The sequence below is a fragment of the Mastigoproctus giganteus genome, chromosome 6 (assembly GCF_048544385.1).
Source record: "Mastigoproctus giganteus isolate SK-2022 chromosome 6, ASM4854438v1, whole genome shotgun sequence".
Taxonomy (NCBI): Eukaryota; Metazoa; Arthropoda; class Arachnida; order Uropygi; family Thelyphonidae; genus Mastigoproctus; species Mastigoproctus giganteus.
Genome location: NC_143580.1, coordinates 115,357,742 through 115,379,466, shown reverse-complemented (window position 1 = coordinate 115,379,466; position 21,725 = coordinate 115,357,742). Strand labels below are relative to the sequence as shown.

The 21,725-nt window shown below is 35.1% G+C and overlaps 1 protein-coding gene across 1 annotated transcript in view; it reads left to right on the top strand.

Moving 5' to 3' along the window:
- The window catches only part of LOC150084521 (tubulin beta-2 chain-like), a 139,604-nt gene extending 120,204 nt beyond the window's left edge, over positions 1-19,400 (top strand). Inside the window, exons 6-8 of the mRNA XM_090376471.1 lie at positions 1,803-1,942; positions 13,645-13,787; positions 19,059-19,400. Of these exons, the coding sequence (XP_090232597.1) occupies positions 1,803-1,942; positions 13,645-13,787; positions 19,059-19,240 (465 nt within the window). The 3' untranslated portion in view covers positions 19,241-19,400. The remainder of the gene's footprint in view (positions 1-1,802; positions 1,943-13,644; positions 13,788-19,058) is intronic.
- Positions 19,401-21,725: the final 2,325 nt, after the last annotated feature.

Sequence of the window (21,725 nt, the reverse complement as noted above, 5' to 3'; positions counted from 1 at the left end):
AAAATTTGGCTATCTGTCGGGCTAACAGTCATCTTGCCAGCTTACTACTAAATTGGGATATATCAACTTAAATATCTTATTGTAATTACTTCCTTTGGATGGTTGTTATACATCTTTAATGTTATTTTATTCTACCTGGTTATCTTATACTACCTGACTATGATTTGGACACAGTTATGCTGGACGATGACTACAGAAACAGATAGCTCGTTAATTGTTACATTGAAAGGGTTAGCCCTCAAAAAAAGTCCCTTTCAATGTATCTAATTGCCTATAATTAACATTTTAATTTTTCTTTTAATGTTATTGATTGTAAGTTTTTCCTTACTTTATTTGGCATATATATATATATTTTTTTTTTCCAATTTTTTTTCCAGTTTGCGTTGGGCACTTGTATAAGGCGTTGGGTTGCTTAAGAAGCTATAACTTACTAGCTTTCGTATTATACATTATAGCCGACTTAACTTTGTCTATTATTGCACTATTAGAACTTACCACTACAACTAATATCTTAAATAATATACAGACGGATGTAATGTTTAATCTTGTAAGATGGCATTAATCGGATCTGTGACGTTTAATATATATTAAATTTGATATATTTATTATAATTGAGCTATTAATTAACTATTCATTTATACATTTTACATACTTGGGATATATATATATATATATATATATATATATATATATATATATATGAATGAATTAATTCTGGTCACTGATTAAGTGGTACAGAAAATACTACTGAGCAATATCTGTAATATTTTTTAACAAGAAACAGACAGATTTTGACTCTACACAGGATAAAGTGCTTAAATTCCTCATAATTCAATTCATGTGTCATCTGTTAATGAGAACATGGCATGTGTTACATTCTCATGACATGCTTCTGCTTCTTCTACATAAAGAAAGTAATGTTTTCTAACATTATTGTGTAAATCAGTGTATTTCTTACCTCCTCTCCCCCTTTTTATCCCAAAACTAACATGCTATAAAATTTGTGTATCCAGATTTGGAATTAACAAAATAAAATTAATTTTAGAAGTTAATGTGATGTTATATCAAAACTTTTTATTCTTTCTTTTAACTAATGAAAGGCATTCCAAATGCATTCCTTTCTCTTGCTTAAGAATCCAAAGTGCCCCTCATATACCAATATAAGTAAGAGCTGTGCTCAAATTTTTTAACCATATAAATACACTATGATCAATATCTGTTAGTGATGTTCATTAGCTATTTGCTATTTTTTGTCTTCCTAAGCCACGACTTGTGATTATCTTTTCTCATATACAAATGCTTTTTTTTTTTTTTTTTTTTTTTGGCAGAAACATAAGTATGGTTAGCTTGCAACATTAACTTAAACTATATTGTGACTTACATGACAGTGATTCCCAACCTTTGTGTATGAAAAGGCAACTTTTTAACATCAAAAATTTCATGGACCTCCATATGATAGATTTATTTGTAGTATCCGTTGACTGAGAAAATATATAATGATAGAAAGCTGCCATGAATTCAATAACACTTTTAAATGAATTTGTAATCTATTACTTCACACAGCATATTTTGTTGGGGATAGATAAACATCAAACTGACAATACTAGGTGTTCACATGGATTTGTGGACCCCTTGCAATAATTCTGCAGCTCACAGTTTGGGAACCACTGTTAGCCTAAAGATGCTTTTAATTATGTTGACGATTCTTCTTTATACACACATACTACAAAAAATTTCTCCAAGAGTTGGTGAAACCATTTGGGGAATTTTTTATAGTATTTTAATGGTACTTTTCTTTGTAGATGTTTGATGCTAAAAACATGATGGCAGCCTGTGATCCTCGTCATGGTCGATACTTAACTGTTGCAGCAATGTTCAGAGGACGGATGAGTATGAAAGAAGTAGATGAACAAATGCTAAATGTTCAGAATAAAAACAGCAGGTAGCTACTTTTGTTATTTTACTTATTTTTTGTATTTTGAGGATAAAGTATTACTCCTAAAATACATGTTTTGGATATTTTAATTTAATTAAATAAAAAAGACACTTCTAAAAATGGTCACAATCATGAATACCTTACTACCTAGTAACCAGAAGAATGTCATTTTCTCTCTCCTACATTCAGGGTCGGATTTAAGGTTGTTGTAGCCCCTAAGCTATAACTTTTTAAGAGGCCTCCTCTACTGAGTAAATTTTAGGTTTAATAGCATTTCATGCTCATCAAAGGGTGTGTATAAAATGCTACATACATTTTTATTGACTGTTAAAAAATAAATTTTTGACATTGATAATAATAACAATATCAATTATTTGGTTTTGTTTTTAGGTTTATTTGTTTGGTTTCTTATATCTGTAAATGAGCTATAAAAGACGATCATGTTGATGCTGTTGTATCCATTAGTGTAGTAATAAAAGAACTCACATTGCTTCCATTGAGGAACACCTGGAGACAACTTTGGAATTGTATTATTATTTTTTTTTCTCCCATTCTAAAAAGAAATAAGCCGACAAACGAATTAGTAAAAATTTTCTTACACGTGGTTCTATAGCATTACATATTATTGAAGTATATTTCTTTGCAGTTTTAAGTCTTTACATTCCCTTTGTCTGAAAAATGAAATTTACAAAGCTCACTTAAATGATTGACTATCCTTAATGCACAATGCACAGCAATGAAAAATGCAATGCTACTTTCTGCCTTTGCACCTTCTACATCAATTTTCTTGAACGGCAATACTCTGATGCTGAAAACTAAAGGTCTCTTCAGCTGTCTCGTGCTTGGCTTTGTATTACAATGCAAGATGCCTTTCAATATCACTTAATTTGGCTGTCAGTCAAATTAAATGATATTGAATAATCACCTTTTAAATAATTCACCTTTTGAATAATCACATTTTAAATAATCGCCATCTAATTTGCAGAGCCAATTATTATATTTATCTTTGATCCATTGATCACGAAAGCGTTGAATCTATTTTTTGCTCCTTTTCACAAAGGGACAAAATTACACATATACAGTAAGTCCTCGAGTTACGCGGATTCGTTTATGTGCAGTTGTGCTACTTCTACTTAAGACTAGCCATATTAAGCACCATTTTAAATATACACTTAATAGATTGTGTTAGTGTCTGCTAATTTGAATTAATAGTGGCATCAGCACTTTGTTTACAACTTAACCACTTAAGTTGTATCTTGTGAGCGTGATGTAAACAAAATTAATATAAACCCTAACTATGTCTGTGAAAAGAATGGTAAGAATATTAATCATAATGATAAGAAGAGGTGCATTATAACTATGGAGACTAAAGTCAATGATTAAATAACATGAAAAACACAAATTTGTGGACATTGCATGTGTTTACGAAATGAATGAATCAACTGTTAAAACCATTATAAAAGATAAAGTTCAGATTATGTAGCACGTAAAAAAAGTTCTGTAACAATGCAATCTACGATCATATCCAAAAGAAGAGGCTTATTAATAGAAGAAATGGAAAAATTGTTGATAATTGGGATAGAAGACATGAAACAACAACGAATGCTGATAAGTCTTATGCTCGCACAAGAAAAAGCCTTGTCTCTTTGAAGAATTAAAGTGTAAACGTGGTGAGAATTTTGCTAGTGAAACATTCATTGCAAGCCATGGATGGTTTCGCAGATTTAAGGGCTGTGCTAAACAACATAACATCAAAGTTATAGGTGAGGCTGCTGGTGCAGACATAGTAGCAGCTACGGAGTTCACCAAGACTTTGGCAGAAATCATCAAAAACGAGGATTACCTGCCACAACAGGTCTTCAGTGTAGATGAGATTGGTTTATATTGGAAAAAAAATGCCAGATCGTTTTTACATATTGCAAGAAGAAAAATCTATGCCAGAATTTAAGGTATCAAAGGATAGATTAACCCTTCTTTTTGGTGGAACTGCCGCTGGAGTTTGCAAAATAAAATAAATAACCACTGTTAGTTTACATTAGGAAAATCCAAGGGCCTTCAAAAATATTTCAAAGGCATCGCTACCTGTTGTGTGGAAGTCCAATCGAAAAGCTCATATGAGTGGCAAGAAATTTTTCGGGATTAGTTTCTCCTTCATTTTGTGCAAGAAGTTAAAAAATATTGCCAAGAAAACAACCTACCATTTAAGATATTACTGCTGGTTGATAATGCACTTGGTCACCCAACAACTGTGTGACTATCACGAAAACATCAAAGTTTTATATTTTTGCCTGCAAATGCAACTTCCCTCATTCAACCCATGGATTAGGGTCTAATACAGACATTCAAAAAGTATTATCTACAAACAACATTTAGACAGGCAGTAAGGGCCACTGAAGTACAGAATGCCAGATCATTGAAGCAGTTCTGGAAAGAATTCCACATTTACAAAGCTGTTAAAAACATTGATGCCGCCTGGAGTGAAATTACAGTATCAACCATGAAGGTTGTCTGGAAGACCCCCCCCCAGTTTGTTCAAGAAGTTTGTGCTTTGGGAAGTGAAGAAAATGAAGATGTAATTAGAGAGCTTGTGGAAATGACCAGAACATTGGAATTAAATTTAGAGGAAAATGACTTTATTGAAAAGTCATCGTAGAAAGGAATTAAGCAATGAAGATTTAATGGAGCTTGATGACCACAAAAATGAAGATGAGGTTTCGGAGTACATACAAGAAGTTGAACCATCAAAGCAAAATGCTTTAAAATGATTGAAGGACCTAGCTGGCCTAAAAGCTCAGGATACAGACACTGAACGGTTTGAAAAAGTGATTGGAGGGGTGCATGATGAAATTGCATGATACAAACTGATTTATGACAATAAAAAAAGAGCTACAGTGCAGACATCATTAGACAATTACTTCAAGACACCAAAAAAAAAAAGTCTCCAGAGTCTGAGAATATATTAAATGATTAGATACGTTTTTATATTTATGTACTCGATTTGATTGAATACTATGATTTGGTCACAAAGGAACCAGATACAAAGAATAATTTTGATATCATATACTTGGATTTTAGGGAAGCTTTTGACACTGTGGCATATTTGTGGCACTTCCATGTGCCATAAATATGTGGCACATATTTGTGGCACATGGAAGACTACTATACAAATTGGAGCAGTATGGCATTAAGGGCAAGTTGCTACAATGGATAAGAGGATGGTTGAGTGGTAGAAGACAGTGGTTATCAATGGACACTGCTCTTCATGGACTACTATTATTAGTGGAGTCCCCCAGGATTCAGTGTTGGGCCGATTGTTGTTTTCGGTATTTATCAATGATATTGATGACAGTATATCAGCGTTAATGTCTAGGTTTGCAGATGATACGAAGGTTGTCAGGGTTGTTAATGATAGTAATTAACAATGATATACAGGATCTTGGAAAGTTGAGCAGATGGGCTGAGAGGTGGCAACTGAAGTTCAACATTTACAAATATAAAGTACAGCATATGGGTAACAGTAACCCCAGATTAATGTATTAACTGGGTGGTCTTACACTCAGGATAGTGGAGAATGAAAAGGACCTGGGGGGGGGGGGTGATTGTGCAGTCAGATATGAAGTTTTCTGAGCAGTGCAAAAAAACTGCAAGAATAGCTCATAGTATCTTGGCAATGATATACCGGAATTTTTCTAGCAGGGGTAAGGGGTGATTGTCCCCTTGTATAAGGCAATGGTCAGGCCACACCTTGAGTACTGTATACAGGTGTGGAGGCCTCATTTTAGGAAAGATATAGAGCTGCTGGAATGAGTACAGAGAGGGGCAACGAGATTGAGTGGAAAAAAGGGTTGGTTTCCAAGAAAGGCTTAAGTTCTGCAAATCGCAGCTTCTGGAGACTAAGCACCTGTTGTGAGGTGATCTAATTGAGGTGTATAAGGCCTTGAATGGATTGAGCAAGCTCAATGCTAAATGGATTCTACCTCTTGCTCAGATTACTCGCCGGAGGAGGCATAAATTCAAATTGAGGAAAGACAATTGTAGAATAGATGTGTGGAAATATGCTTTTAGCCAGGGTGGTTGATAGTTAGAACAAACTTCCATCTGTTGTGGTGGAGGTCAGCAACTTAAATAAGTTCAAGGCAAAACTAGACAAACATTTGGAGTGAATGAATAGCTAAAATGGGAAGGGTTTTGGTTTTTTTGGCTTGCTTTCTATTTTTTTTTTTTTTTTTTTTTTTTTTTTGCTTGCTATTTAAGCTTGCCTTTTTGCATCATATGCTAAGTGGTGCAATCCATATCAATGCTTTGGTAGTGAAATCCATGTTTAGTCTCCAGAGCAAACCTCCCTTCCATCTTTTCCAATCTGCACTGTTATTGCTGTCTTTTGAAGTTATGATGGGCATCATGGAGAGATCCAGTCTTCCTTACATTTTGAGGGTACAACTCTAAATGGTGTACACAGCCATTAGATATTCCACTAGACTGGACCACTGGTAACTCTGTAGGAAGCATCTGAATCAGCTAGTGTATAATCTCACTGCCTCTACTTTGCTAGATAGTGACTGAATGGAATCAAAGTACTGTTTATGTGGTGGGCATTGTCAAGGAGCTGGGAATATTCTTGCCATGTGTACACCATATACAAAAATTTCAAACATGTCCACCCCACTTTTTCTTCCTACTGAATACACCATGAAAAATCACATTAATAGAACAAACATATTTGCAAAAAGATCTAAATGTTTCAAATACTATATTTGCTTCACAAATATACATGGTCTCATTTTCAATGTCAATTATATCCATTTCCACTTATTCTGCTAAGCCCCACTTACTTTTTCTGACAGAATCTTACTTATCAGTTGATTCAACCACTACCCATCTCAGTTGTTGTTGTTGTTATTTTGGTTTTTAGGAGCATTAGCAACTAAGGCCATATTGCTCCGGGAATATGCGGTGGTCATTCCCTGACCTTTCCGCATCCTCCGTATTTGGTGGTGACGGGCTCGAACCCCGGTCTAATCAAGAAGCGTGTGCTACGCACTGCTGCTCCTTCCCACCTGGCTACGGAGGCGCCCATCTCAGTTGTCCCAATTACAGTTGGTCGTCAACTTACGACCGATTTCTGTTCTGACTGACAGGTCATAAGTTGATCTGGTCGTATGTCGGCCACATATTTATTAACAGTATTTTTTAACCTTTCTATTCATTTTATCATCTTTATAATTTATTTTTATAATCTTTAAAATTATCATCTTTTATTTTTCATTTTAAATACAGTAATGTTTTTATCTTTTACTTAGCGATACTGTACATACCTTCGTTTCTATGCCTAGGCCATCTCTCTATATGAGGTTATATTCAAATGTTCTCTACATTTTAATTTGTTTATTATTCATACTGTTTATAAAAAAACAAAACTACAATCTATAATTATATTGTACATAATGTGAAAAATAATACTGTACATAATGTACTGTAAACACAAAAATACAACCTAAAATTAATAAATAATGAAATTTACAAAATCAATTTTTAATCTTTGCTTGTGCTGGGTTGTGCATTGTCAGGGTCATGTTCATGAGTTTGAGGTAGGAGATGTTTATTTATAGACATTATGCAAAGCAAATCTTTTTTTTTTAAAATGCTTAAACCACCCAGTACTAGCCTGAAAATCTTCTGCTTAATCATCTCCGGCATGTGATTTTAAACTCTGAAACAAACTTCTAGCCTTTGCTTGCACTGTGTGAAGGCTCATGGGTGTATTTTTTTTTTGTATTAAATCTTCCATCCACACAAACAACAATTTCTCCATTTCATGGATGGGTTACTGTTATTGTTTGGTTAAAATTGTAGACTTAATGGGTGCAGAACTTTTCACAGCTTCCCGAATTCTTTCTTTGTCCTTAAGTATCGTCGATACCGTGGAATGTGATAACTTCAAGTCACGTCACGTATTCACTTTCTTTCCGCCTTCATACTGTTGGATAATTTTCATTCTACACTCTAAATCAATAGTTTTCCTTGACTTCTTAGCTGGCGTATATGTAGATGAAGGCATTTTCCTTTTACTAAACATTTTATGGATATTTCAGTAGAATTTTAATTAATACACCACATGCAACAGATGCTTGAAAGTGACTGGATGTATGTGAGAGAGAGTGACTGAGTGTGTGCCTGGTGTTTTCCTCAGGCCTCCCGTCATCGATGTGCCTCCTCTCCTGGGTTATGCGTGTCCTCAGTAGTGACTTCCTGATTTATTATTAATTTATTTTATTTTTTTGTGGTTGTAAGTTGCATAGGTCGTAAGCCGACGACCAAGTGTATTCACTGCATGATTCCTTTTGCTTCAAAGGTGGTACTTGTGCACATGTCTACTCTGATGTTCCCTATCAGAGATTTAGCAATTTGGAATCTACTCTTTTCGATTTTCTTTGGCTTAAAATTTCTCTATCCCATTCTGTCAAATTCATATGTTGAATCTATCATTTTCCCAACTACACTAATCATGTGGAACTTGTTGACTTCCTCCAGTCCAACTTTCCTAACAGTGAGATAATTTTATTTGGTGATTTTAATGTTCACAATTCCAGCTGGCTTCCATTTTTCTATTCGTACGGACACAGCTGGTTGAGATGTTGAGGCTTTTGCAATTACTAATAACCTCGCACAGATTGTTCATTTACTTACCACAACACTAGACAATCCTAACCACAAAGCCAACCACTTGATCTTTTTCTCACAAACAACCCTTCTAAGTACACAGTCCAGGTAGGGCTTACAATACCGGGATCCCGGTCATTTTTTTTCCCGGTTTTTCGGTACTAATTTAAAAAAAAATAATTGTTTATAATTTAATCACACACAGGTTATAAAATCACCTTTATGTGATTATGATGTCGTTATCTCTACTATCAAATGTTCGATAAATCATCGATAGGACACCATGCAACATTGCAACCTGTCCACAATTCATGTCGGACAACGTCATGTCTGACCGTATCGTAACTCCCATGTCCCGTTCCTCCACTACCGACTTTAGTTTAACTCCACCAAATGTATATTATTTTGGGGTTGCTGTTCCCCAAGTGTAAGGCTAGGGAACAGCAACCCCATTTTGCTGAATTAAAGCACAGCTGCCACGTTTCTGACCATCCCGGAAGTCTATATAGGCCACTCTGAAGAAGCTCTGCTTGGCAGCGATCATTAACTACTCTACTGATCTTTTCATCATCTGCAAGTTGCAAGACCTCATGCCCTCCATCCCTTCATAGATGTCATTTAAGATAATCAAAAACAACAGTGGTCCCAATACTGATCCTTGGGGAACCCCACTTCTTACATTAACCCAATCTGAGGAATACCTGAATATTTTGCATCGACATTCACACATGAGGAGTTATTCAGCGAGGGGAATGCCAGAGGTGTATTCAACTCTAGCAGTAAGCTACAGAATCTTGAAATAACTGGGAGTAAAGTGGAGGAGAAACTGTTGAAGATAAACACAAGAAAGGCACCCGGGGTGGATGGGATCTATCCAGTTATATTAAAGGAGGCAGCAAAGGAAGTAAGCAAACCCTTAGCCATAATTATGAGAGCTTCCTTGGACTCAGGGGAGGTACCCATAGACTGGAAATGTGCAAATGTGACCCCAGTTCACAAAGGAGGATCAAAGGCTGACACAAGTAATTATAGACCTGTGAGCTTAACTTCTGTTCCAGGAAAATTAATGGAGGCACTGGTTAAAGAAGCACTGCAGGATCATTTAGACAAGACTTCAGTTAAAGCTCAGACACAGCATGGTTTTGTTAAGGGGAAGTCTTGCCTGACCAACTTGATTGGATACTATGATGCAGTCACAAAAGAACTGGATGCAGGGAATAACTTTGATATTATATACTTGGATCTTAGAAAGGCTTTTGATACTGTTGCACATGGAAGACTGCTACACAAATTGGAGCAGTGTGACATTGGAGGCAAATTGCTGCTATGGATAAAGGGGTGGTTGAGGGGGAGAAGACAGAGTGGTAATCAATGGACACTGCTCATCGTGGACTGATGTTATTAGTGGAGTCCCTCAGGGCTCAGTGTTGGGTCCATTATTGTTTTCTGTATTTATAAATGATATTTATGATGGTATATCGGGCTTAATGTCCAAGTTTGCAGACGATACAAAGGTTGGCAGGGTTGTCAAGGACACTACTGACACTATGCTGCTGCAACAGGATCTGGAAAGGTTGAGCAGATGGGCTGAGAGGTGGCAAATGAAGTTTAACATTGATAAATGTAAAGTACTACACATGGGAAACAGCAACCCCAGAGCAACGTATCAACTCTGTGGTACTACACTGACAGTGGTAGAGAATGAAAGGGACTTGGGGGTGGTTGTGCAGGCAGATATGAAGTTCTCTAAGCAGTGCAGACGGGCTGCAAGAGTAGCTCATGGAGTATTGTCAATGATATACAGGAATTTTTCCAGCAGGGATAAGGAGGTGATTATTCCATTGTATAAGGCAATGGTCAGGCCACACCTAGAGTACTGTATACAGGTCTGGAGACCTCATTTCAAGAAGGATGTAGAGCTGCTGGAACGAGTACAGAGAAGGGCAACAAGATTAGTGAATGGAACAAAGGGGTGCTCTTACGAAGAAAGGCTTAAGTTTTGCAAATTACAGTGTCTGGAGACTAGGCACCAGCGAGGTGATCTGATAGAGGTGTATAAAGCCTCGAATGGTTTAAGCATGCTCAATGCTGATGGGATTCTTCCTCTAGCTCAGAAAAATCACCTGAGAGGGCATAAATTCAAATTGAGGAAAGACAAATGTAGGATAGACGTGCGGAAATTTGCGGAAAAAGTCTAACATCAACAAATATCTAATTTCTTCTTTTCAAACTCTGACCCAAGCATATAGGTTTTAATATCTCTTGTGTTTAGAGTTTTCATAAAAAAAAAAAAAAAAAAAAAAAAAGAATTTTGAACGGTCTTAATGCCATGAAAGTGCCAGGTTCTGATGGTATTTCTCCACTTGTTGTCAAAACCATTCACTACTGTGCTCCTGAGTTTACTACTTTCCTGTGTTATCTTTTTACGCTTCCTTATTCCATTGGTGTTTTTCCTTCTGCTTGAAAATTTGCTCATATCCAGCCAATTCCTAAAAAGGGTGACAAATCCCTCTCATTCAATTATCATCCCATTGCATTTACTTCTACTATTTCTAAAGTAATGGATTTCTCCATTACCCACGAAATCCTAAACTATCTCAACCTTCCATCTGATCAATGATTGTGCCAGTATATCTTCCATCAGTGTCAATCCACTGGTGATATACCGTGATATTTCCCATTTATGGAAAAATTCAATGGAAAAGCTTGAAACTGAAACAGTTGCTCTTGACATTTCAAAGGCTGCCGTGTTTGGCATAAGTCTTTTAAATAAACTTCCATTTTATGGTTTGCAAACTTCTTTTTTTTTTTTTTTTTTTAGTAATTGGGTACCAGGTTATCTGTTTGACTACTTGCTGCACTTGATGGTAGATGGCTCTCTGTCTTCTAATTTCTCCACTTCCACTGATGCTGGTGTTTCCCACGTTTGAGTTCTTTCTACCACTCTTTTCCTCTTGTATATTAATGAAGTTTTCTGAGCAATGCAGATGGTCTGGTGTCTTATCAATGATATACAGCAATTTTTCTAGCAGGGATAAGGTGATTATCTCCTTGTATAAGGCAGTGGCCAGGCCACACCTTGAGTACTATATAGAGGTCTGGAGGCCTCATTCTAAGAAGGATGTGGAGCTGCTGGAATGAGTACAGAGAAGGGAAACAAGATTAGTGAATGGAACAAAGGGTTGCTCTTATGAAGAAAGGCTTAAGTTTTGCAAATTACAGTGACTGGAGACTAGGTCCCTGCAAGGTGATCTAATTGAGGTGTATAAAGCCTTGAGTGGTTTAAGCATGCTCAATGCTGATGGATTCTTCCTCTAGCTCAGAATAATCGCTTGAGAGGGCATAAATTCAAATTGAGGAAAAACAGTTGTAGGATAGATTGTGCAGAAGTTTTGCCTTTAGCCAGCAGGTGGTTGATTGCTGGAGCAAACTTCCATCTGTCATTATAGAATTTGATAGCTTAAATAGATTCAAGGTAGAACTAGACAAATGTTTGGAGTGAGTAGAAGAGTGAAATGAGGATTTTTTTTTTTTTTTTTTTTTCCTGGCTGATGCTATATAAGCTTGCTTTCTTGCGTCATGTGCCTATGCTAATGACCTTCCATTGACTGGAAATCCTATCCATAGTTTGCCCATGATAGCATATTGCATTCCACCTTCCAGTTTGAGAAACCTTGCACTGCACAAACAGCTTCAACTTCTTGAATATCCACTACCTATTCCTTAAATGCTGATCTCCAGGTAATTCTCCAGTGGGGAAAAAGATAACTTAGTTAATTTCAATCCTTCTAAAACTCAGTCCTGTCTAAAAGGATTCTCCTGTTCTTATCTTCGACAGCACTCTGATTTCTGAACAAGATCGCATATCTCTCTATTATGGATTTCCTTGACTTCTAATCTCTCTCTTTTTTCTCAAATATTGCTTCCTCTGCATCTGAAAAATGGATGGGTTTTCTCTTTCACTCTCGGCATTACTTTTCTTATAAACAGCTACTCACTCTATAAATCTCAAATTCATCCTACCGTGGACTATTGGTCCCCCAGCTGAGGCAGCCCTCATAACCTCTCAGGCTTCTAGACTCCATTCAAAAGAGGATAATTGGGTTAATTAATAACCCATCTCTTACAAAATCTCTGCTCTCTTTCTCATAGATGTTCTGTTTCTGCTGCATGCCTTTTCTGTTGATACTTCTCATGGGTGCTGTTCTTCTGAATTTTCTATCTCTCTCTCTCTCTCAAACTAGGCCAAACACATGCCATAACAAGTCAGCATCCTTTACTGTCCAACTTCAAATGCACAGAAGCAACTTTTTTCTTTTTCACTTATTAACCCAATTATCTAGAAAATTACAATCTACAGAAATTTAAGTTTATGGTCAATAAGTATCTTCTTTTATCATCTCAACCCATACACGGTACTAAGTACTATAGGTTATAATACTTTTCATGTTTGGGGTTTTCATAAAAAAAAAAGTCTAGGCAAAATTCCAACTATTCACATTTAAGCTTAACTTGTGGCTTCTTCTCAACATGCCCCTCTACCTGTTAAGTAAATTCTCAGATTGCCTTTTCTTAACATTAATACCAACATGTATAAAATATCACCTTTTGTGCTTAAAAGATGACAACTGTTCTTCAGCATCATTGACTTTTTACCCTTTCACACATGCCTTAGTCCTGTTTCACTCTTCTTTTTGCAAATATATATATTCTTCATTTTCCTAACAATACAGTCACTGACAATGGGGTCTTTTATTGGGACCAGTGCTTTCTCTCTTTGTTGATTCAGCTGTGTTATCTGATGCATAGTTTTGGTTCTAGCACTGAGTGGTGCAGCTGAATGCTTGGCCTCCCTTTTTAATTCCTTTGATTGCATCAACCTTTTTCTTCACTCTTACACTCGCACATCAGAAAGCTGATTTTTCATATAATCTCCTTTGACTCTTTGCATCAAAAACACATTCATAAAAAATTAAACTGTAATAAATATAAATGCTGATAACAAAAATGCTATTTTGAATAATGAATAATATTTAATTTATTTTCAGCTATTTTGTTGAGTGGATTCCCAACAATGTTAAAATTGCTGTATGTGATATTCCTCCTCGTGGTCTTAAAATGTCTGCAACCTTCATAGGCAATTCAACAGCTATTCAAGAAATTTTCAAGAGAATTTCTGAACAGTTTACAGGTCAGTTAAATTACTAAATTTTTGAGACTGATAGTCTATTATATTAAAATATATCTTTGAAATTATTCAAAGGAATTTATAAACTGAATAATTAAAGATGCTCAAAACAAATCAAGATGAGTTAAAGAACTAGGTCATATAACTTATACCAGTAACTTGTTAATTTCTAGATTAATTTTACAGGGCAAAAAACACCTCAGTTTTATATAACCAGTGCCAAAGATGCAAAATCAGGCCATAAAATTATCTAATAGAGCAGTGGTCCCCAAACCTTTTGGACTTGGAACCAATAAAATTCCAATGAATGTTTCAGGCATCAGCAATTTGCTATTTCTGTCTGCTGTTTAAAAACTAATAATAGTAAAAACTAGTAGTAGGTCTATTCTTGGGGAAAATTGATGGCCCCTCATGGTGGAGTATGACACACTCTGGTAGATCAGGCTCTTGCAATCTACAGGTGAGGATCTGGGTGCTATAGAACTCAGCTGCAAACGTTAATATGGAAGATGTGTGCCAGTATCAATAACCTATATGCTAACACAGCATATAGGTTCTCCTATGCAGGAATGTGCTGTATGATGGGACAGAATGACTGGATTTGTTTCGGTGGGAGTGGGTAAGGATGTGGTTTCTGTTCGAGAATCAAGGTGGTATTCGTTCCCATTTTTGCATCTGCATAATCAATATCTTTTGGTTTTTTCCTGATGTCCCTTGTTTATAAACAAGAGCCATCAAAAGAAAAACAAGGGACATCATGGTGCTGTCAGCATTGCTGTGATTGTTATGGGCAACTCAGAAGCTCCAGTTCCTTGTTCTGATTTAATGATTGTAGAATTCCCCAGTTCCTTGTGCTGGCAGTTCTGTCTTCGGCAGGTCTTGGACTGGACCTTGAATTGTGTCCAGATGTTATGCATATTCTTTTCTTCTTATTATTACTTACTTTTTTGTCTTTTTAAAGTCCTTCCACCCTGCAATTATATAATATAATTATCCAATTATAATCCCCCCACTTGGGCAAGTAGGGGATTATAATTATCTAAATTGACTAGTAGTATTGCCAAGTTTTAGCAGGTACCACTTGATACAATAAATAAATTCATTACATTCATCCCCCAATGTCAGACAGTAGACTGCCATTATTATGGAATTATTAAAATATTTATGATATATAAAACATTATAAAGGCCCAGAATTATGAGATTTGGCAAGATTTGAGTCTCTGTCATAGTTATTTACAGCTCCAGATTAACTGGCTAGCTTTCAATGTCTTTCCCCCCCCCATTATTTGTTCTCTAAATTGTAATTCATCTTATAGTTTTTACTCTGACACATAGATAGGTACTTTATTAGATCAAGCAACAAGTATTTCAAAAGTTGGTTAAATGAACAGAAGCTTTTAATGGTAATTTTTGCTGCTAAAAACCCAGCATTATAGATAAGTATGTCTTTGTGTAATTTAAACAGCATATTTAACTGAATATGAATAGCATTAAAAAGAATATTAAAGTTATTTTATAGATTGGTGCAAACTGTAGTTTATTGATACTTTGAAATGTAAATCAGAGAGGTAGGTTACAACAGTTAGAGGAGCTAGTAACAGAAATTTCTCATTGGTGCAATTATTCAATAAACAACTGTCAAGATATTTTAAGGTGTACTAAATCTTATTATAGTGTTTTATTGAGTAAATTATAATTAGTGTAGGGTGTTATATTATACTTTTTAGTTAGAAATTTAGCTTAGTTATGGCAATGACTAGTCAGAATTCTGAGTCTTTTTTTTCCTTTTTTTTTTTTGTTCTTACTATGGCATATATTGGATGCCACTGATTTAGAGCAGCATTTTCCAAAGGGTGTTGCCAGATTTTGGCATCATATCCTTTCACTACATATATTGATTTAGCTGACTTGTTAAAATACAATATAGTAATTTACATTTATTTCTTTGTGTGCTTCATACTATGCAACCATTAAACTCTAGACAGCTTTCTCTTTAGAAGCTAATGGCTGATAGTTGATTGCTTGGTAAAGCACGTGCTTAGTGGCATACATCTTCCCTCTTATCTACGTATTTTTGGCTAAAAACAAAGTTGCATACCTAATTTACCATCAACTTAATTAAAGAAACAAAAAGGGTGTGATGTTGAATAATTACAAAATTCTGGATTGGGATTATTTTTAGCACATAAATAGTGCATCAGCTTCAAAAAAGTTTGGACAGCATTGTAGAGGTACACAGTAATACCATAAGTGATTCCTAGATGCACAGGGATTGAGAAAAAATTAAGTGTAAACTCAGTATTTTATTGAATGAAATCAACTGCTTGAAGAAGAGGATTAATGGCATAGGAGAAAATAAATCAGGGGAGTTAGAAGGCATGTGGGTGTCCAACTCTATGCTGGAGCCTTCTCTAATACACCAGGGACAGAAAATGCTAGTCCCAAAAGACAATCTGGGTGACTCAGTTGTTAGAGAAACAGAGAATATACTGTGTAATATGGACAAGTAGAACAAGATGTAGGATATGTCTTTTGTAATGCTTCAGCCAGGGTTAATGATATAGAACAAAAGGTGATATTACTGTACATGTAGGTATTAACAATATTAGGCACAGACAATCTGAGGTCAGACTGTATGCCTAAGGCATGGTAAGATGAGTTTGCTTCCCAAGTCTCATCAACTGTAGCTCCTGGCTACAGTTGATGAGAATTGGGAAGCAAACTCATCTTACCATGCCTTAGGCATAGAGAGATTATGGAATCCTTAGTTAAGGATGTAAATCTGGACAGTAAGGGTTTAATCATGGCTTTGTTAAGGGAAGGTTGTGTATAATTGTTATGAAGTCAAAACTAAAGAATTGGATGTAAGGAATAACTTTCACATTTACTTAGATTTCATTAATACAGTCCCACAACCAACTCATAGCAAAGTGCCTTTACAATATGACATTGATGCACTAAGTAGCAAACCCAGTTTGCTCATAAGTGTTTTTTCTTTTAAGTGAGTAATATTTTTAAAAAACTTGCCATTAGTAGTTGCTATTAAAAAAAAAAAAAAAAAAATTTTTCTGTTTATAGTCTGGGACAGCCACATAGGGCAGAAGTTCATAACATCAGATAAATACAAAAACACTACTGTATTTTGCAGGCTTGACTCAAGTGCACGTACCAATATATGCCTCACCGTTTGGCCAGCCCATTAAATGAAATACGTGCCAGATTTGTTTTTGGTTTTTTTTTTGCTAAAATTGATATTTTTTCAGTTAGTATCACTCTAAGAATATTAAATTCTTAGTGTCCACTATTAATTTGTTTGGTAATGAATATTCTTAGTGTCCACTATTAATTTGTTTGGTAATGAATAAGTGAAAGTGTATTTTGGATGTTTGGTTACTACTCAAGAAGATAAAGCTGGATCAAAACATTATGCTCTCTTGGTCTCTAGAAAAATTTTAGACCCATTCTGATTTATAGTCTCCATTAAAATCTATATGCAAGGTAGGATCAAAAAGTTGCAGGGTTGAATTTTTCATTTTAGAAATGCATCTTAGATAGATTTTCCAGTCTACTTAGATGGTCCAAAGTGGGCCTGTTCCTTTGGAAGCTGCACTATATTCAGAGAGGAAGCCATTTGCTTAAATTCCATGTAATATAGGCATTCAACATTGTCTTATGCCATGATTCTGGAAACTGTTCCTCACAAAAATTTCTGTTATACAAAAAGAGCAGACAATTCATATATTTTGTGAAAAGTGCTTAATCATTTCATAATGGATGTCATCCAGTCCATTTAAAAAAAAAAACTTAGAGTTAGAGCTGTTTTTAACTAACATATGGTAAATAGCTCATTGTAAGGGAAAAAACCCATACAAATTCCAAAAATTCAAACCTCAATGGGATTTGAACTGTGGTCTTTTCCATCTGGTGTAGGCAAGGGCTCAAAGCATTGGACCTGATGTCTCCAGTTCTGGGTCTCTGTTGTTTGTTGATATAATTTTCTGATAGGGAGCTTGATGGGTTCCTGGATATAGGATTTACATTATCCAGATTAACAAACATTTTATTTGGTTCAGTGCCTGTGCTCCCCACCCATTATAGAGCCCAAAGGGATGCCCACTACTGGCAAGCAATAAAAGTGCTTGGGGGTGAAGCACCAAGGTTACCCAAGCAAAATATCCACATCTCTACCAACCTTAATCCTGTTCCTCAGACCATGAGGGTAGGGACTTGGCTCTGGCATTGTTGACCCACTAACCAATTGATCCTGGGCAGCTACTGTCCTGTCAAAAAGGGGAGTTAAATCCTCAGCTGCTAGGATTTAACTCCCCTTCTGAATGTCCATGGATCACAGCACACATACCAAGCTCCTATGGAAAACATTCTGGAACCTAAACTGTGGGTATTGGACCTCACAGATGCTAATCTAGAGGACCAGAAGCATCACTGAGAGGTCCCCTTGCCATATACAGGTGCTCACATTCAGAGGGCCGACTGGGCTAGCCAGGTGGGTAAAGTTTCCTGCCTGGCAACCCAAAGGTTGTGGGTTCAAATCCCACCTCAGGCTTGGATCAGAATAAAATGCAAAAACTTTGGGAGGTGCATTATGGCCACAGAAGTCAATGTGCCACCTAATTAAAAAAAAAAAAAAAAAAAACCCCATTCAGAGGAGACGGAGGTAGATGCTAAAGACAGTAGATGCTTTACACATTTGTGAGCATAGCTCAAAAAGGCAAGTTCTCTAAATTTTATAACAAGGAGTTTTATAGTGAAAATGAATTTTAACTTTTTGGATAACTTCAGCCTTCAGCCTTTTATCACTATCACAATATTCACAATTTTAGCATCAATCTTAGTGAAGAGCACCTTAAGTTGGTTTGGTACACTGGGTAATAGTCTATGTAAAACAGATCCATGATTCAATTTGGCTGTGACACGGATATGCTTAAAGTAAAGAAGATTATTTGTGATGGGATACCATCGGAATCCCAAGCTTAGTTTTGTATCTTTTTTGGCTGTTGTGCATTCTACAGATACATGGTCAGGCTATTCATTTACAGACTGTCTTATAAAATTAATATTGCAATTATAATTTTCCTTTACTGCACTTATTTATAGCATTTTTTGTTTTACTTTTGCCACTTTGTCTTTAAATTTTATTAAACGAGTCCTACTGATCCCAGTATATATTCTTATTTTTCTTCATTAGTGTTTTCACAGAATATTTCATTTATGTCATTCTAAAAAAAATAAAAGTAACAAATACTTCTTACAGCAATGTTCCGGCGTAAAGCCTTCCTTCACTGGTATACAGGAGAGGGAATGGATGAAATGGAATTTACAGAAGCTGAATCAAATATGAATGACCTTGTATCGGAATATCAACAATATCAAGAAGCCACAGCAGATGATGACATAGAATTTGAAAATGAAGAAGAACCTATAGAGGAACATTAATAAAAAAAAAAAAAAAAAAAAAAAAATACACACACACATACACACACTTTTTGAATAAGAATGTATAATTTTACATTTAAAGAGAAATTGTGATGAGATTTTTATCATGAATTTTCATTGGAAACTTGAAATAAATATTTTTTCTTTAAATACTTTAAAATGAATTATATCAAATTATTATAAACACTGCATATGATAAAAACAATCGAAAAAAAATTTAAATATACTTTTATTATAATGAATATTTCTGTGAGAAATGGAACTCCAGTTTCAAAATTATGATAATTCCCCAGATATATTTCTTACTAGAGAAAATCATGGTAGGGATAACTGGAGAATGCATTAGCATAGTGTTTATATGCTATGCACTTAATAGACCAAATCACTTTTTTAATATTACATGCCAACAGCCATAAGGTGGTGAATACAACTTTATACTATGTCCAAATGTTAAATACAGTAGACCCCTGCTTAATGACTGGTTGGTTCACTGTACAATAAAATTGCTTTACGATTGACTGTCCATAATAAAAAATTGTTTGCTGAGCATGCATAGCAGAAGTTAAGTGAAACTTCTTTAGAATCTTTTCTTTTTTAAACGTTTATTATTTAAATGTTACAGTGGTTTAATATTTTACAATTGTTTTGCAAGTTTATCGTAAAGTTTTTACAGATCTCTCCATTGTACTCAATAGAGGTAGTTTCTGTGGTCGCATTGCACATGTGTTCTATACACCCAGTGGTGAGCTGTGAATATTTTAACAATGGGCTCGCAGTTTTTCCAACTTTCTACCCAGTAAATTTGATACGTCACGGAAGTGACGTTATCTGCGGCTTCCACCAGAGGCACTTCACACTCTCACTACTAGTAGTGTGATTAGAGTGCATGACTCATTTTTCGTGATTGGTATGATATCTCGAGTCGGACGGATTTAGGGGGTGGACAGATGCGGCTTATTACCCCATCATGCATATAAGTGAATGTGTAAAACGTTCCTAGGTCTATCAAAAAAAAAAAAAAAAAACTTAAAAACCTGGTTGTCATGCCTCTCCTTACGATAACTGGATACGACAGTGTCTGGAGTTTTGAATTTTTGAATAGTATGACATCACAATCATGCTTCCTGAAGTTACTACTGCAGTAAGTATGATTCCATCAATACAAATATTTGTCAACAATTTCTTTTTTCATCTCACATTTTTGTTACATTCCATTGTTATGGTTCCCCTAACAGCTGCGTATATCGCTTCAACTAAAAGATCGGTACATCAGTCAGTGCTATTTTACAGAGATATTTAGATACGTTACACTCGCAAGTATACATCTCTTTAGTTATCATAAATCCATTGTATCTTGCCCTCTAGAAATTATGAAAATCTGAACGATCAATAAAATACTTACAATAAAAAGCTTATTTCATAATCGATATATACAAACCAAAATACTTAAAAGAAACGCAAAGCATGTTTTGCATAAACCATCTACTGCGCGTGCTCGGCACGTGTGCAACTTTTTTTATTAGTCTTTTTTTTTTTTTTAACAACTAAGGAAATATAATGGATACATTTTTTATGATAAAATTTCAATATTGCGAATAAAAAATAACATGAAATATTTCTCATATCACAAATAACAAAAACTATCACAAAACATTCCACAATATAAAAACAAATATTACATAAAAAAACGTTTTAGAAAAAGTACACAAAAAATCAGGTTACATGAAAAAAAAATTATTTCCCAAATATTCAAGAAAAACTTATTCTAAAAATTGCCAATTTACTTCTTTATTAATATTTGTTGTCGATCTTCTGCTTTGCTCAATAGCCGAGCAACGATTACAGAGGAATGATTTGAGATAACAATCCAGATCAAATTGAATCAATGGTTTTCCATTTAGTATGGTCATCATAATCTGCAATGTTGTTTAATTCTCACAATATTATTCATTACGCCGAAAGCTTCAGCACAGCTAATCGCAGTGGTTTCAAAGATATTTCTGGCTTTCTTAATTGAAGAGGGAATTTCACTAGATTTTAAAGAAACTGTCTTCGACAAAATCTCTAAATTCATTAATTTTTATTTCATATTTTATCAGAAAACAAATTTCTTATTTGGTTTTCAACATCTTGTGACCGAGACGAAAGTTCTTTCACATTCCACGATTTTGGGTAGCATATGTTTAAAATTTATTTCAATGGTATCGTTATTTTTGTTTAATTTAAAATCACTCTGTTGCATTAATAACTTATCCTTTAAGGATAAAACAATACATTTAATAACCTGTAACGAGGTGGTTTTTTTTTTGCTTTAGATTTTGATTCCTTCAAATTCTTTCCACTTCAACATGCTCTCAATTTTAGCTTCATAATTTTTCAAATTAGCAATAGCATTTTTTTGATAGTTCGAATAATTAATTTATATGCTTTTACCATTGTGATTCTGTAAAGCTTCTTAAAGGTAAGAGAGCTACTGCAGGATGTC